General features: G+C 58.1%; 7 protein-coding genes across 7 annotated transcripts; 4 read left to right on the top strand and 3 right to left on the bottom strand.

Moving 5' to 3' along the window:
• Window positions 1-738: 738 nt before the first annotated feature.
• Window positions 739-1,785, top strand: J7T54_001430 (uncharacterized protein; the record flags this gene model as incomplete). Its single annotated transcript, XM_051506307.1, has 2 exons — window positions 739-903; window positions 964-1,785. The coding sequence occupies 2 exons, from the start codon at window positions 739-741 to the stop codon at window positions 1,783-1,785; spliced, it is 987 nt and encodes a 328-aa protein (XP_051362324.1).
• A 631-nt stretch (window positions 1,786-2,416) lies between these two features.
• Window positions 2,417-3,800, top strand: J7T54_001429 (uncharacterized protein; the record flags this gene model as incomplete). The annotated part of the gene is made up of 5 exons (XM_051506306.1): window positions 2,417-2,674; window positions 2,728-3,129; window positions 3,186-3,410; window positions 3,466-3,563; window positions 3,626-3,800. 5 exons carry the CDS (start codon window positions 2,417-2,419, stop codon window positions 3,798-3,800), a joined length of 1,158 nt encoding a protein of 385 aa, XP_051362323.1.
• A 75-nt stretch (window positions 3,801-3,875) lies between these two features.
• Window positions 3,876-6,727, bottom strand: J7T54_001428 (subtilase; the record flags this gene model as incomplete). The annotated part of the gene is made up of 4 exons (XM_051506305.1): window positions 3,876-3,969; window positions 4,025-4,275; window positions 4,328-6,199; window positions 6,251-6,727. The coding sequence occupies 4 exons, from the start codon at window positions 6,725-6,727 to the stop codon at window positions 3,876-3,878; spliced, it is 2,694 nt and encodes an 897-aa protein (XP_051362322.1).
• A 1,977-nt stretch (window positions 6,728-8,704) lies between these two features.
• Window positions 8,705-9,977, top strand: J7T54_001427 (uncharacterized protein; the record flags this gene model as incomplete). Its single annotated transcript, XM_051506304.1, has 2 exons — window positions 8,705-9,567; window positions 9,626-9,977. 2 exons carry the CDS (start codon window positions 8,705-8,707, stop codon window positions 9,975-9,977), a joined length of 1,215 nt encoding a protein of 404 aa, XP_051362321.1.
• Window positions 9,978-10,165: 188 nt separating this feature from the next.
• J7T54_001426 (uncharacterized protein) lies at window positions 10,166-11,272 on the bottom strand (the record flags this gene model as incomplete). Its single annotated transcript, XM_051506303.1, has 5 exons — window positions 10,166-10,311; window positions 10,381-10,533; window positions 10,617-10,914; window positions 10,984-11,193; window positions 11,240-11,272. The coding sequence occupies 5 exons, from the start codon at window positions 11,270-11,272 to the stop codon at window positions 10,166-10,168; spliced, it is 840 nt and encodes a 279-aa protein (XP_051362320.1).
• A 1,286-nt stretch (window positions 11,273-12,558) lies between these two features.
• J7T54_001425 (uncharacterized protein) lies at window positions 12,559-13,810 on the bottom strand (the record flags this gene model as incomplete). Its single annotated transcript, XM_051506302.1, has 4 exons — window positions 12,559-12,896; window positions 12,960-13,115; window positions 13,176-13,692; window positions 13,781-13,810. 4 exons carry the CDS (start codon window positions 13,808-13,810, stop codon window positions 12,559-12,561), a joined length of 1,041 nt encoding a protein of 346 aa, XP_051362319.1.
• Window positions 13,811-15,054: 1,244 nt separating this feature from the next.
• J7T54_001424 (uncharacterized protein) lies at window positions 15,055-15,489 on the top strand (the record flags this gene model as incomplete). Its single annotated transcript, XM_051506301.1, has 2 exons — window positions 15,055-15,297; window positions 15,352-15,489. The coding sequence occupies 2 exons, from the start codon at window positions 15,055-15,057 to the stop codon at window positions 15,487-15,489; spliced, it is 381 nt and encodes a 126-aa protein (XP_051362318.1).
• Window positions 15,490-15,589: the final 100 nt, after the last annotated feature.

The raw sequence follows: 15,589 nt of genomic DNA, 5'->3' as shown, positions 1-15,589 counted from the left end.
GATCGGACCGCGTACGCGTCTGTGTAGGGATATGATCAGATCTCTGTCATGGGGACACACCGCGAGAACATTTTCTAGTGCATCGTCAAAACATGACTCCAAGTCCCATCCCTCCCAATACGGGCAGGGCAAAGAGCTTATATGGTGGGACGTCTTGGACGCAACCAACGGCAAAATGCCGTGCCAAGCCGTCGTGACTCGTGATGGTTCAGTCTCGTCCCACGGTCCACCCTCGCTCGGGCTGCGCTGAGCGGCCTAGCCGGCTCGATGAAGTCATTGTAATTCATATTCTCCGAAGGAAATGAAACATCGAGCTGCATGGCTGGAAGAGGCAGAATCTGACTCCAGTCTCCCGAGGGGCAGGAAGGCCTGCCGGGATGATCCCTCTGGATTCTACAATTTAAAATTGCAGAGGGCCACTCCGGCCGGCCTCGCCCTCCCCATTGGAGCCGGCCTCGCCCGTTGGGCTTCTTTGGGCGCCGGAGCACCATGGTTTCACGTCTCGTCATGTCTGGCTTTCCAAGCCCGGCCGGGAAGATGGATGCCCAATGGCTGGCGTGTCGAGAGGGTGAAAAGGACCTACATGCACGTACGGACGCGATCTGGTGACCCTTCTGCATCGCGCATCTGCAGGGCCGCCAGTGTCCAGTCGGTTTGACGCCCCTGCGCCAAAGTCTTGCGAAATCTCACCCACAGTCCAGAGCACTGATTCCCAACGAAGCAATGGGATCAGCCACAATGGCCCCGTCCAAGCAGCCTCCGCCAAGCTTTGCCCAGCTGGAGCAAACGGCCCTCCACATCATCAGCCTCATCAGAGACACGCCCGGGCTGGAGAACACCAAGATGGCCGTCGTGGGCGACCTTGCGCTGCGCCATCATCTACCAGAGTGTGATCGAACTGCTGTACGTACAGGCGTCCACGTGAAGGGACATTGGCGACTAACAACGCTGTCTTGCCTGCAGAGCATCGATCTGGTCATCAGCAAGTCTTCCTCGCCCGGCCGGGTGAGGAAGGAGATTGTGGGCCACCCCATGAGTCCTCTCGTCGAACGGTCTGGCATGGTCTTCTTCAAGTCCCCCAACCGCTGGGAGGTGGAGGTGAAGCTCATCCCCGACTGGCTGTGTCCCTATCTCCCCGACGCCGCGCGTGCGGTGCGCGATGACACGGCCAGTCTGCCGTACATTTCCCTCGACGACTTGATCGTCTTCAAGGCGGATGCGTGTGGGCTGCGGGACCAGGAGGCCAGCAAGCGGCAGGAGGCTCTCGACGTGGCGGCCCTCTTGGAGCTCGCGTCGGAACACTATCCTCTGCAGATTGACGAGGATAAGATGGACCGGATCAAGCAGGCCCTCGATGACCTGATCGAGTACTCGCCGCCGGAACTGGACGCCGTCTGGTGGCAGCGTCGTCTGGGCAAGGTCACCGACAACCAAGACTCGATCGAGACCATCATGTCCGAGCTGTCCGACAGCTTTGCGACAAACACGCCCACATCACCCGGCGCATCCTCGACCCGCTCGTCCGTCTACTCGACAATGTCACGGACGTCGTCCTCGTTGAGCACCGTGTCGGCCAAGTCCATGTCGTCCGTCTCCTCCTCTGCCTCCTCTGAGCCCAAGTCTCCTGAGAAGAATGGCCGCCCGAGGAAGATGAGCGTGCACGGGCGGCACAGACGAACGACATCGGGTGGGGTGGCACCACCTTCGTCGCTAGACGCCGCCGTGCAGCGCCTGCATATTGGGCGACCTGCCTCGCCCGGTGTGGCCTTTACAAACTGCATCTAGCCGCGGTGGAAGAAGACGTTGATATGGTCTCTGTCGGGCATGATGGAGCGGGGGAAGGACGGAAGACGGACGAGGGTGAATCGGGTATTTTGTTGGGCATGTTCGGCGGTGACATATTACCCCAAGCGACGCTGTTTTTTACACGTTCATTGCAATACTAGACTAGTTTTTAGACAGCATAGGAGTTGAGGGTATAGACAAAAAAGTAGGGAGGGCTGATTTCTGGCAATTCACATCGTTGCTGCAACTCGTCCGTGTCACCTGCCACATACACTCACAGCAGCAGTCGCAGTGATATCGCTGTGGAGATAAGAGCGTCTCGATCTTGCGAGTAGCTTGGAAGATGGCCTGTGCTTGCGAACTGTGGTCACATTGAGTGTTCGGTTGGACCCGAGAAGGGAAGTTGGAAGTGCCGGTGCTAGGCCCATTTCAGGAGGTCGCTGTCAGTCGGACGGTCCACCACGAAAAGGGCATCTACTTGCATGGGACATGCGAGAGACCTTGATCTGGTCTGAGGGGGTCTTCCGTCACCAGTGTCTGTGTGTGTCCGTATAAGATGATACGGAGGACCCGAGACTTTGGATACTCATAAGTCTACCGTCTTGTTCTGCCCTCACACTCATAGTTCCAAATGATCACCATGCGCACTCCAGTCTTGCTCGCCGCCGGCGCTCTTCTTCTCCAGGTGTCTCACGCGTGCCGGGCCACCGAAGAGTACAGTTTTGAAGCTACTAGCTTTTCCACGGCCGCAGCCTCGTCCGGGGACGCGGAGCCGCTGCGTCTTCTCAAGACCTCTGACGACGATTCAGGGACGTGGGTCACGGAAGAGGAGAAGATCCACGAGTACATGCTGAAGCACGTCCACTTTATGGATGTGACCGAAACCCAGGTAGGTTCTAGACTAGACGTGTCTTGTCCTACTGCTGCTCATACAATGTCCAGGAGCTCGAGGAACTCGGCGCAAGCCGTCACGCTGCCTTGGCGAAGCGCCAGTCACCCTACCCTGCACCCAGCAGGCAGAGCATTGCCAACCCCATTATCGCCAGGCTTGTCCAGAACAATGTGCAGAGCACAATCACGGGTCTCTCTAATATTTACAATCGATACTACAGAGGCTCCTATGCGGCAACGAGCGCAAGCTATGTACTCAACGCAGTGCGGTCGGCGGCATCCAGCAACCCTGCCATCACCGTCAGACAGTTCACACACTCCTTCAACCAGCCCAGCGTGATTGCCACCATACCGGGCACTTCACCACGGAGAGTCATCGTCACGGCGCACTATGACAGCATCAACTCAGCTAGTGTCACGGGCAGGGCTCCTGGTGCTGACGACAACGCCTCTGTAAGTCAGATCCATTGCCCAGTCTCTGTCCACGTCCATACTAACCACTTTCACAGGGCGTCGCCTCCATCCTCGAGGCTCTCCGAGCGCTCGCCGCCGCCAGATATGCACCAGGCAACACTCTCGAGTTTCACTTCTACGGCGGTGAGGAAGGAGGTCTGCTCGGTGCGCGTGATGTCTTCAACCGCTACGCCGCTGACAACGTCGACGTCCTGGCCGTGCTGAACCAGGACATGACGGGCTACTCGACGAACAATGTCATTGCCGTCTACACAGATTATGTGAGCAAAATCCGCAGCTTTCTGCTCCACATGCTAGGAGACGCTGACTTGGCAGGTTGACGCCGGCTTGACCACCTACATGCGGCGCCTGGTGCCCGTGTACACGACCCTGGGCCTCGTCACGGACCGATGCGGCTACGGCTGCTCCGACCAGTGCGTCCGCCCCCCACCCCCCCCATGACTCTGACTTGAAGACTAGGGCTGACCATGCAAAGTGCGGCGGCGCGCGCTGCTGGATACCCAGCGTCCTACGTGTGCGCCGACACCATGTCGGATTCCAGCCCGTACATTCACACGGCCAACGACACGCCGCGCGGCTCCTTCTATGCGCACGCCCTACAGCACAGCAGACTGACCGTTGGATTCTTGGTCGAGGGGTCTTTTTGGTAGGGAGCGGCTGGTTGTTGAAACGGGCTTCCTACATGCCTGTATTTATGTCAAAGTATATAGGCTCAAAGGCTTCGTCTACTCAACAATGGTAATCTTCGGCGTCTTGAACACGCTCCAGTTGTTGCCATGCTCCGGAACGCCAAACGGGTTGAGCGCAGCAAAGCGCATCCTACACGACTCGTCAGCGAGGTACTTTCACGTCCCTCCTCATTGCAGCCACTTACGTGTACGTGCCCGGCTCGATCTTGGAGCCGTTCCCGAGCAGACCCTCGGGCCACCAGTACTCGTGCAGGAGCTGGTTCTCGGCGGCGTCGCCGTTGCGGTTCGTCCACACGACGGGGAAGGTGACCGTGACGTTGGGGTAGTCGACGGAGCCGGTAGACTTGTCGAGGCCGTGGACGGTCCCGACGTAGCCGTTCTCCCCGGGGGTCAGGGGCCAGGACCACTTGCGCTCGGTCCAGTCGGACTCGAAGATCTGGGCATGTTAGTCAGGGATCACACGAGATTGCGGGTATCGAGACACGTACATCCCACCGGATCTGGGCCGATCCCCACTTGAGGCGGGCGACGATGCGAGGGAAATCCATCACGTCGTCGCTGTTGTCGAAAGAAAAGGTCGCGTCCTCGTCGATCGAGGTGTCGTTGGGCGTGGACACGGCCGTCGGGTAGCCGGCGCGGTAGATGGGCGAGACGACCTGCTTCAGGTTGGCGGCGAGTCCAAAGTAGGGCACGGCCAGCTCCTCGCCATTGCTGCCCGTGATGCGAATGTTGCCGCTGTAGGCGGGCAGGGCCTCTGCATTCCAGCCCTTCTTGTCCGGGTTCGCAAAGTTGACCGAGACCGTCTTGCTCTGGCCAGGCTTCAGGGTGAAGGATCGGGGGAGTTTGACGTCGACCTCGAGGGGGATGGCCTCGAGTTCGGCCCACGTCTTGACGCGGCAGTCGTCGTCGCCGTCGCACGTGTACGTCTCGATGCCGGCCGCGGGGGCGTGGCTAAAGGTGTACTCGATGCTCTCCTTGCCGTCGTTGGTCAGGACGACGTCGTGGTAGCGGCTAAAGTAGTGCGTGTCGTTGAGGCCCATGGTCTTAAAGTCGAGCTGCGTGTCGTAGTGGAGGACCTTCCAGGCGTCGATGAGGCCCGTGCCGACCTGCTCGACGGGCGCCTCGAACTCGGGATAGGTCACCGAGGCGTGGTACCAGGGGATGGGCTGTCCGCTGCTGATGATGCGGCGGCCGAGAGAGCGCGCCCAGCCCTTGCCGAGGGCCTTGCGACCACCGTTCTGACCAACCCACAGAGCAGCCACGCCAGCGACGTAGGGGCAGGCCATGGAGGTGCCCGAGAGGATGGCATAGCCGTTGTCTAGGTAGGTCGAGTAGATCTGGCCACCAGGCGCACCAATGTCTGGCTTGACGGTCAAGTCGTTCAGGGCGCCCCAGGAGGTGAAGTCGCTCGCCTTGCCGGCGGCAGGCCAGTCGACAAAGGCGGGAGTGTCCGAGTCGGAGGAGAAGTCGCCCGTGACGTGGCCGCCCGCCGCGACCGTCTCGATGATCTTGGCGCCCGTCTCGGCCGTGAGCATGGCCGCGAGGACACCCTCGACACTCTGCGGCGTCGTGATGGTGCCTTCGTTGTTGTAGAAGAGGATGTACTTGGCTCCGAGGGCCGCCAGGTTCTCAGCCTTGACGACAAACGCGCACGTGCCGCGACGCACGAGGGGGATGACGCCGTCGAGCTTGGGGGTGTCCTCGGGATACGGCGTGCAGGCATCGTCGACGACGGTCGTGTCAAGGTTGAGCGGGCGAATCTCCCACCCGTTGACGGACTCGGGGAAGCTGTCCGTCGCGGGCAGATAGGCCTCTGTGGCTGTATCATTGTCGCCGTCCTGGCCGTAGATGGCTGTCCATGAACTCGCAGGCAGCTGATCCGCCGAGATGGACGCGACGGCCAGCACATCCTTGCCAGACGAGCCCGTGCTCCCAAAGAACGGACCAGCAGCGCCCTCGTTGCCCGCCGAGACGGAGATGAAGATGCCCTCGCTGACCAGCCTGTCCGCCACGACGGCCCAGGCGTTCTGCGGCCACCCGTTGAAGTTGCCGATGCTGCAGGTGATAATGTCGCAGCCGTCGTCGGCGGCCATGAGGAACGCCTCGATGACCGTCTCGTCGTCCGACTCGGGGCTGTCGGCGGCCGAGAAGACCTTGTACGAGCGCAGGTTGGCCCTGGGCGCCACGCCGCTCCAGTAGTCGTTCTCGCCGGCGACGATGCCGGACACGTGGGTGCCGTGGCCCTGATTGTCCCTGGGATCCGAGTCGGGCGCCTTCTCCAGGCCGGGACGCCAGGGTTCGTCGCCTACGAGGTCATGGCCACCGGTGACCTTGCACTCGGGTCCGATGCAGCCACCGAGCTGTGAGGGTCAGCGCTCGAATTCGATACAGGACGGGCCACATGTACTCACGGCCGGATGCTCATACCAGGTGCCCGTGTCCACGACACCGACCAGGGCACCCTCGCCCAGGATGCCGTCCTCATGGAGCTTGGCCACACCTGTCGTGTTGTGGACGATGCCATCGAGTTCCCTAAACTCAGCGGCCTCGGCAGCCATCTGCATGGGATCGAGCCTGTGGATGTGGTTGCGCCAGACGTTGGCCACATCGGGCATGGCGACCAGGTCGTCGAGGGCAAAGGCCTCTGTCTCGATGCTGACGCCCGAGAAGACGGCGCTGTTGTACGTCTTGCGCACGCGGATGTCGCCCACGCTGGCCAGGGTATCGCGGGCCCGCAGCGCGTTGCTCTGCGACGCATACTCGACAATGTACTGGTTGGCGCGGAAGTCCTGGGCCAGGGCGTGCTCGACGAGGCCCACGGCCAGCCAGGCGACGGCCGCAATGTGGAGGGACGGCATTGTGAAGGCGGTGGCTACAGCACGAAGCATGCGTTGCTTCGAGGCCTGTCAAGTGCAAACGAACGATAATGTCTTCATGTTATATAACGTGGCCGACATGGAGACCGTCTGACAGACGCGATAGGAGACCTTCCACATCAGGGAACAAACAGACGGTAGGCAGGGGTCGAACAAGCAAACAGCCCAACCATTGAGTCCATGAGTCCATCAAACAAAGGTCCCAGGCCGTCCAGGTACACAAATGTGGAGTGCCGAGCTGTCCTTTTGTCCATGGTCTGTGTGATTCACTGATGGAGGAGGCAAAAAGTTCCATCACCAGTCAGGACTCAAGGAGCCGAATGTACGTTTCGCCCCGGCAATCCGGCACGCTGCATGGCCGGGGTGGAGGCCAGTTCAAGGACCCCTGAGGCTAAGAGGGTCCCCGACGCCTCGCCCCGGAGGCGGCCTCGGAGATCATGCTCTGATCAATATGCTTTTGCGTAGAGTTAAATGTACGTACAGTCGGTTGCTATCGAAAAGCGCTAGTCTCGACCTTGCCTAACTGGCTATCGCGTCGAATCGTGGACGATGCCGCCATCCGGCCGCCAGGTCTTTCATAAAAGGTGACCGACAGGATACCGGCAGGGAAGAGGGACGACGATGTCACGATGGGCTGCATAAGCCGATGCCAAGGCCTCGCTGTATCCGTACGGCCACCGGAGCAGCAGCGCCGTGGGTACCCTAGAGTCCAGACTAGACATCGCCATGAACATGTCAGGAACGACTCCATCGAGTCGTGATGTTTTGTTGAGTGTAAGGACGACCCCAGACCAAGGTGCGCGGGCGATAAATAAGATCAAATAATATTATCTTGTTGTTGATAACTTTGACATGGGCTCCAACAAGGTTCCTCGCTCGATTACTAGTTCGCGGGTCCGGCGAGAAAATCATCCTTGCACATCAAATAGTCTTCATTGGCATTGCAGCAGTGCGTATACTTTATCTGTCTGTTTTTCTCCATGTGTCTCCTACATGTAGGTTGCGAGCTAGTTATGCTCAAAGCAATCTGTCACCGTCCGATTCCGCCCATTCGGAGGAGTGTATCATGGATTGGACAGCAGCTAGACCAAGAGCGCCTCGACTAGATAGCCTTCAAGTTCCGGCAAGTATACACGCTCTCAACTAGTCTAGCAGTCTAATCATAGCACGTCCCAAGGCCTTTCTTGGGATACAGCAAGTAGTACGCGGAAGGGAGCGTAAGCGCGCAAAAGACCTTGAACAACAAATGCCGTCTGCCAGCAGATCTTCCTCAACAGCAAGAGAACGTGAAAGACTTCTGATACTTTGTTCCCCATCAAGATCGGGAAATACGAGACTTTGCGATTTGGCGAAGCACGTAGGCTGCTACATGAAGGTCGCCATGAGACATCACCCGAGGAGTGTGCGGTAACAAGGATCAGCGAGGGTTAATCCACAAAGCGTTTATCACACGTGCGACGAAGGGCAGAGGAAAGCAGGTAGACTGGGTATGACAAGTGCGATGGCAGTTGAGGTCTCCAACTGCTACACGGTCGACACTGGAACCAATCGCGTGTCCGACGACGGAACCGGTCGAGTTGCGCTTGGCGAACGGAATGGGCAAGGTGAATTGATCCCAGTCACTTGGCGGCTGGACTTCAATGTTCCTGTCCACAAGGCTGGCTTGCTGTGGTGTTGCTCCCACACGTTCCAGCTGTGCTGGCCCTCGCTTGCATCGTGCAACTCTTCTACTGGGACCGCCTACTTCTTCCTGTTGCTCATCCTACTTGTTCTAATCTGTTCTCGCTCTCAATCACCGCCGTGTCTCACTTGTGGGTACTGGGCTCTCACTTAGCTTGAACCTTGTCTCTGATGGAATGCAGAAGCGGGACGCCCCGTGAGTCCGTATGCGTGACAGGCTGACACCCCAGCTTTATATGTGATTGGCACGCCACACCCAGCAGTGTCCTGCTCCAATCCACGAGTTGCATCTACATGTAGACAGACAAGATGGCCGAGACGGACAACGCGGCATTCGAACATGTGCGTGAGGCAATCCAGAAGCGCAGCGACGCCCTCTGGGCCATGAACACGACGATACACAGCCATCCTGAACTTGGCTACCAGGAGACGGTCGCGCATGACACAATCACACAAGCGCTGGAGGGCACGGGTTTCCAGGTGACGCGACATGCCTACGGGCTGGCCACCTCATTCGAGGCAGAGTACGGCTCTGGTGGACGCCTCGTCATCTTCTGCGCCGAGTACGACGCTCTGCCCGACATTGGCCACGCCTGCGGGCACAATCTCATCGCCACCTCGTCCGTCACAGGCTTCCTCGCCCTCGCGGCGGCTCTCAAGGCCGCACCCAACGTCGAGGGCCGGGTCCGCATCCTCGGCACGCCCGCTGAAGAGGGTGGCGGCGGCAAGGTCAAGCTGCTCGAGGCCGGCGCGTTCCCAGACGACACGGCGGCGGCCATCATGATGCACCCCACCAGCGCACACGTTCTCCCCCCGCACATCAGGGGTATCGCGGGCGTCAAGTTCGTCGCCAGCCTCAAGCTGCGGGTCCAGTTCCACGGACGCACCGCCCATGCTGGAGGCGCCCCCTGGAAGGGCCGCAACGCCCTCGACGCGGCCGTCGCGGCCTACACGGGCGTGTCGATGCTGCGGCAGCAGATACATCCCGACGAGCGGATCCACGGCGTGATCGAGGAGGGCGGCGCTTCGCCCAACGTGATCCCAGCCTACACGCGGATGAACTACTACATTCGCAGCCCCACGGTCCAGCGAGGGGAGGAATTACTTGCCCGGGTCAAGGCGTGCTTCGAGGCGGCCGCCACATCGACCGGCTGCACCGTGGACTACATCAAGTGAGTGAGCTGACCTTGATGCTTGCACACAGAGGCGACTGACCACCCCGTCCTGCAGCGCGCCCACGTACAAGAACCTCCGGATCAACAACACTCTGAGCAACGAGTATGCCAAGCTCATGGCCCAGCAGGGTGTCACCTTTGTCCCGCGCAGCGAGGAGCCCTTTACCTTCTCCACGGACATGGGCAACGTGTCCTTTTCCGTGCCCAGCTTCCACGGGGCCTATGGCATCCCCGGCTCCCACGGGGCGCTGCCGCACCAGCCTGACTTTCGTCTGGCTGCGGAGTTGCGCGAGTCATTCGACATTGCGCTCTCGTGCGCGGAGGGCATGGCGATGCTGGGGTGGCGGGTGCTGACGGACGATGCGGTGGCCGATGGGGCGAGGGAGGATTTTGTCTCGAGTGACTAGGGTTCATATTTGGTAAAAGGATTGTCCGTGTGAGGCTGCGCTGAGGAGGCTCGTTGATTGATTCTTTTCTGTCCTTGCTCCCCGCTCAGGGGCTGGCTGATGCATACATATACATGTCTTCACGATAGCCGCTATATTGGACCCCTTTTATCGATTGCGTTCCGTGCGCAAAAGCCTCCTGCCAGTGTCTACGACGAGTATGGCTTTTCCTGGTGGTTCACCTCCACAGTCTCGACCGACGGATGGCGGCGAGCGGCGCCATCGACAAGGGGCTTCAAGCCCGGCAGGGCGACGACGACGATGGCCAGCGTCATTTCGAGGATACTGAGGGGATCTGCAGCAGGCGTGCGGTCAGTACCATGTTTCCGTCATAAACGGAAGGATAAAAAACTGCCAGACTCACAGACGAGGTTGACTTGGCCGGTTCCTACGTTGAGTGTGATGAAGCGGATCATCGTGGTAGCAATCGTCAAGGCGCCGAGAACAAAAGTCAGAACAACTCCCTTGGAGGACTTGAGGACACCCTGAATCACCAGTGCGAGGGGAAGCGCGTAGACTGTGGCAGGCGGAACGGATTAGCTTCGTCCTGGCAAGTAGAACCAAGGTTCGGGGAACCCAGAGTAAATGGATGCTACGTACCAACGAGATAGCAGGCCAGGTTGAGGGTAAAGTTGACGATAAAAGGTTCCGGGGCATAGAAGACGCTGCAGGCACCATCCTCCTGCGACCACTGCACGGAGACGTCGGAGCCGCAGAAGAAGGTGTCGTCGAACAAGATGGTGATGTAGCAGGCACACACAAAAGCGGTGATGCCCCAGAGAGCCTTCCGAATGCCGGGGCTGGCGTGGGTAGGGAAATACGCCCAGTAAAAGGCAATAAGACTAAGCTTGGGGAAGCCCATGCCGACATCGTAAAAGTAGTTGGAGGCGAAGCCAATCTGTGCTCCGTGTGGTCAGCGATCGGACACGGCTCTTCAAGGAGGCTCATCTCTCCTCTCCGTTTGTACCTTTGACAGTGCGACCGAAGGCGCCCAGGTGTCCATGACACCCAGTTGGAAGGTCAGCGTATCGCAGATGATCAGACCAAGGGCGTTGATGGCCGAGGCTACGAGGAGCCAGTCGGCCCAGTTGAGCTTCTCGCGCAGACGGAAGAGGCGCGTGTAGACGCGCAAGGCGACGAAGACGTAGGAGATGGCCAGCAGGATCCATTCGGAGATCTACGTTGGTCAGGAAGAGTTCAACGCGACAGAGGTGTGTACACACCATGCAGTCCTTGCCGTCAATGAAGAACGCCATTTTGTTGTCAATGAACCGGTCGGCAACGACGGCTCGAGTGGAAGGGAATAATGAAGAGAAATGCGGTACAGCGCGGGCTTCAGAAGTGGAAAAGGACTGGCCGCCACCGCGCTACCAGTTGATATATCTTACACTCGGAGAAAAAGCGCCCGGTATTCGCAAAGAGCCAAGAGGCTCAAGGTAACACTGGGCTGGTCGAAGAGTTCGAGATACGAGCTGTTGGCACCGTGCCACATGAATCCCTGGCTTTCCTCCTTGCCCGTACATACATGTACATATGCAGTGCATATCTGGGGGCGACACGGCACGGCAGAATTGGACCCTCGAGGAAGCGAGACTGTCGGTAATACGCCTTTATCTGGCGTTACATCCGAAATTCGAAATCAGGCGCTGCCAACAATGGAAGACTGGCACAGGTCTCACCCCAATCTTGTCGTGCTCGGCCGGGAAACGGGTGGGAGACCTTGATGGTGTCGGCCAAGTGTACCCAATGTTGCTGCGTGCAATCATACTGCTGGTTGTTTGATCAACATGCCTTGAGAAAATTCAATCCCGTATGTCAGCAAGGCCTCTGAACGACAACGACTTGGTTGGCAGATGTGGGCCGAGGCTTGTTGACTCGCTTCGCGAAATGGTTCATTGAGGATGACAGGCCTGGTCCTGAGTCCACAGAATTTTAATCCATTCCGGTCCATCCAAGGCAGAGTCGCATTTTAATATCCATGTGCAGCTAACCCTCTCGCCACTTTGGTTGCTTGCAAGGGACTGTCGTTTCTGTTGCCCCTGAATAGCCGCCGTGACGAGAAAAGCTTGTGTTGCGGCTAAATTGCTCGATTATCGGATGCTTATGAATTTCTTTCCAGCACCAATCAGTGCACATAAGCTCTGTCAGATCAGTCGATGGTCTTGCAGATGGAGAATGGTGGCATATTCCCATCTGCAGTCCGAGATTTACCGTTTTGCAGACGACGATACCATGAAACAGGCACGTCCATCACGATCTGGCACTGGAAGTCTGAAAGACCATGGTTCTCGAGCGTTGGCTTGCTCTGGCCTTTTCGGTCCTTTTCAAAGAGTTGTTGGTTGATCTGTGACTACTTATATGCATGCAGCGCCGGCAGGGGTCAGGGGTCCGCGCTGCTCCGGGTGTTCGGCCCAATGCTCCCCGGACAAATGTCCGAGTCCCGGGGTTCTCCTCTCGGCTGCTAGCCCTCCTTCGTTCTCAGTCTGCCCCGAGCCACGATGTCTGACCAAAACGCAGGAGCCCGGTGCGAAATGACAGATTGTCAATTTGGCGTGGGCTGTCTGTCGCCTTCCCTAGTGTCCTCGCGCGTTTGGTATGTTACGCTCACATGGGCGGTCTTGTAGATCACGTTGCTGCGTCCGACAGTACGCAGCTCCACGTCGCTGCCTGAATCTTCCGCAGAACTTACGTGCGCTGTCGCGACGTAGGGATCCCTTCCCGAGGACAGCTTGACGTGGCTCGACGTGGTCGCCCTTTGCACGCTCGCTCCGGTGCCATACTGTCCTGTCGATCCCTCCCCGCGACGGCGCAGAAGCGGCTTGAGGGCTGGTAGCGACACCACGATGATGGCTGCTGCCATTTCGGTCATGGACAGAATATCTGTAGTCTTGTGTCAGTTTTGAGACGCTGAGAAGAGATTGCAGCGTGCACTGAGAGACGTACACACGTTGGGCCAGTTGTGTATCACCTCGACCGTGGCGAAGCGGCTCACACTGGCAGCCACTGTAACGATGCCCGCAGAGAAGATGGCGGCGACACCGACAATGTACCGCGGTTTGAGTTGAAGTCCTTTGAGAAGTGGGAACGGAAGGCTGAAGACTGCGAGCCTGTCAGCTGGTGATCGCCCGAGCTACTTCAAGTAATGCAACGAGGGCTCACTGATGACATCGGACACAATATTCATGATCCAGTCGATGCGGAAGACCTCTTTGGAATCGTAGGTGCTGCAGGCTCCGTCTTCCAGGCTCCAGTTCACCGAAGGGTGAGTGCCACACCAGAACGTGTCTAGAAAGCACGTAGTGAGGGCAAACGTCACCGTCAACACACTCGTGGCGTGCATAGCCTTACGCAATTGCGGCATCGTGGGCGGGATCAGCTTGACGTACAGCGCACACAGCGCCAACTTGGGGAAGTAGACGCCCGTGTCGTAAAAGTAGTTGCCCGCAAACGTCACCTTCTTCAAGCTGATCTGCTCGGCCTCTGTCGTAGGATATGGCCCCAAGGCGCCTAGCTTGTAGGCCAACATGTCGGTCGTGAAGAGGGCGATAGCGTCGAGCATGGAAGCCACGAGAAGCCAGTCGCAGACGGTAAGGCTTTGCCCCTGGTGCACCCGGCGGACCGCCAGTCGGGCTACCACGGCTGCGAGGGATAGAGCTATGAGTATGGACTCGACGGGCTGTTTTTTGACGTGTCGTATTAGCTAGATGCGCTCGAGTAGCAGGTGGTGATGGTGTCATTGGGCAGATGAAGGCGTTCATGCTTACCACGACGGCCACCTTGGGGGTTTCAAGCATGGCGAATCTCACGGTCGGAAATGTATGGATGCCAGAGCGGCTGTTGAGTCGCAATCGAGCTTGTTGTTCTGGCGGGCTTTAGATTCCGCGCTTCGGCTTACAACGTCACGACACGGTGGGCTTGGGGCTCTTTAAGACCAAGTGGGTCACAATGCAGTTGAGTATATGCCTCTCTCTCGGTGTGAAAGATCGGGCGGCGCATCAACACAACATGAAGGTGGCCTTCCACGGCCGGGCAGGGGGCGGCACGACGTTGGAGGGCGAAGAAGTCTTCGGCCCGTCCTTCAGTGTGCAGCAAACTGGAGCATACCAGGCATGTACACTGGATGACTGCTTGACCGGTCACGCTCTCACACTACTTCCGCTCCAATTCCAGAGAGCCTGAGCCAACATGAATGCAGGGGTGCGGCGCGGTACTGGTGCGCGGTCGGGGATCAGGGGGGCAAGATTGACGACATGGATGATGAGAGAGTCTGGTTTATTCGACCATTCCCGCGCCCAATTTTGCTGTAAGAATCTTGGTGCTCCAAGCTGACAGTTCACTGGCACAAGGCTGAGTTAGTCGATGGGGAATAGATGCCACAACCCTCCCTCCTCCCTCCCCCCTCCCCTGTCCCTGTTAGATTGGTTACTGTCCTTGCTTGTGGTGGACGGACGAACCGATTGGACTCTCCAATTCCAAGAGCCCGGCTTGGCAAATGCGGGATAATGTCGATTTCTGGGAGATCACTTAGCAATCATTGGCGGTAAAATCCAACCGTTGTCCACGATGAGACCCCTGCCTGTCTCGTGTATATCATGTTGATGCCGCTGGCCATGAGCGAAAAGACAGTGTAATTACGGAGTAGAGTGCCTTGCGTGTAACAGGGGACGTGGAAGCGGCCGACTGCGCGGCTGAACGCCAAGTTGGTCCAAAGCCGGCCTCAAACCTTCTCGGAACCTCATCCTCGACATTTCGTCCCGGATCTCAGGATGCTGCCAGGTCTCGAATAAAAGTCAGGGTTCAGAGCGGCCCCCTATATGTTGTTCACGAGTGTGACGCCAGGGGGCCAGACGAATTGCATGGCCACACGTGAGCATCGCATCTGATGATGCATTCTGGATCGAGAATTGAATGTCACTAGAAACTGGTGAAAAGGCATTCAGATCGTAACGACCTGCGTTGTTATCCTCCTTAAGTCTGTCCCGATCTCTAAGCCGGGCAAGTCTGTGTTCCCCTCCCGTGGCGACTGCCCTCTGAGAGCATGTTGACGCGGCTCATGCGACACTACGAGGATCATCTTCTAGAACAGACAGATTGCGACCAATACGTGCATGGCCTCCGCCAGTTGAGGATTTTGATGTCGGGAACATCAGCGCTTCCTTCACCGCTCAGGGAGAAGTGGACGCGTTTGACAGATGGCAAGAGGATACTCGAGAGATATGGTGCCTCGAAATTCAGCACCGCCATTTTGACACCTCTGCACGATAACCTTAAAGTACCAGATGTAAGATACTGAGAAATTCCGCGGCACTGAAATTGACTGACAGACCATCGAAAGGGATCGGTCGGAGTCGCGTTGTCTGGCTGCGACGTCAGACTTGCCACCGAACTGGAGGGCGAAATATTGGTCAAGAGCTCCGGCATGCTGCTGGGGTACCATCTGGATCCTGGTGTGACGAGAGCTGCCTTTGATTAGCGTGGCTATTTATTCGACAGTAGGAAGCATGATGCACATATTCAGCGCATCGTGTCCGGGATGCGTGCGCGCCTGTAGCAACGGTTCAAGGAGGCCTGTA

The sequence above is a fragment of the Emericellopsis cladophorae genome (genome assembly GCF_022114955.1).
Source record: "Emericellopsis cladophorae strain MUM 19.33 chromosome Unknown NODE_21_length_315015_cov_118_186755, whole genome shotgun sequence".
Taxonomy (NCBI): Eukaryota; Fungi; Ascomycota; class Sordariomycetes; order Hypocreales; family Bionectriaceae; genus Emericellopsis; species Emericellopsis cladophorae.
Note: the sequence above shows the minus strand (reverse complement) of the source record. Positions and strands in the feature narration are given on the sequence as shown.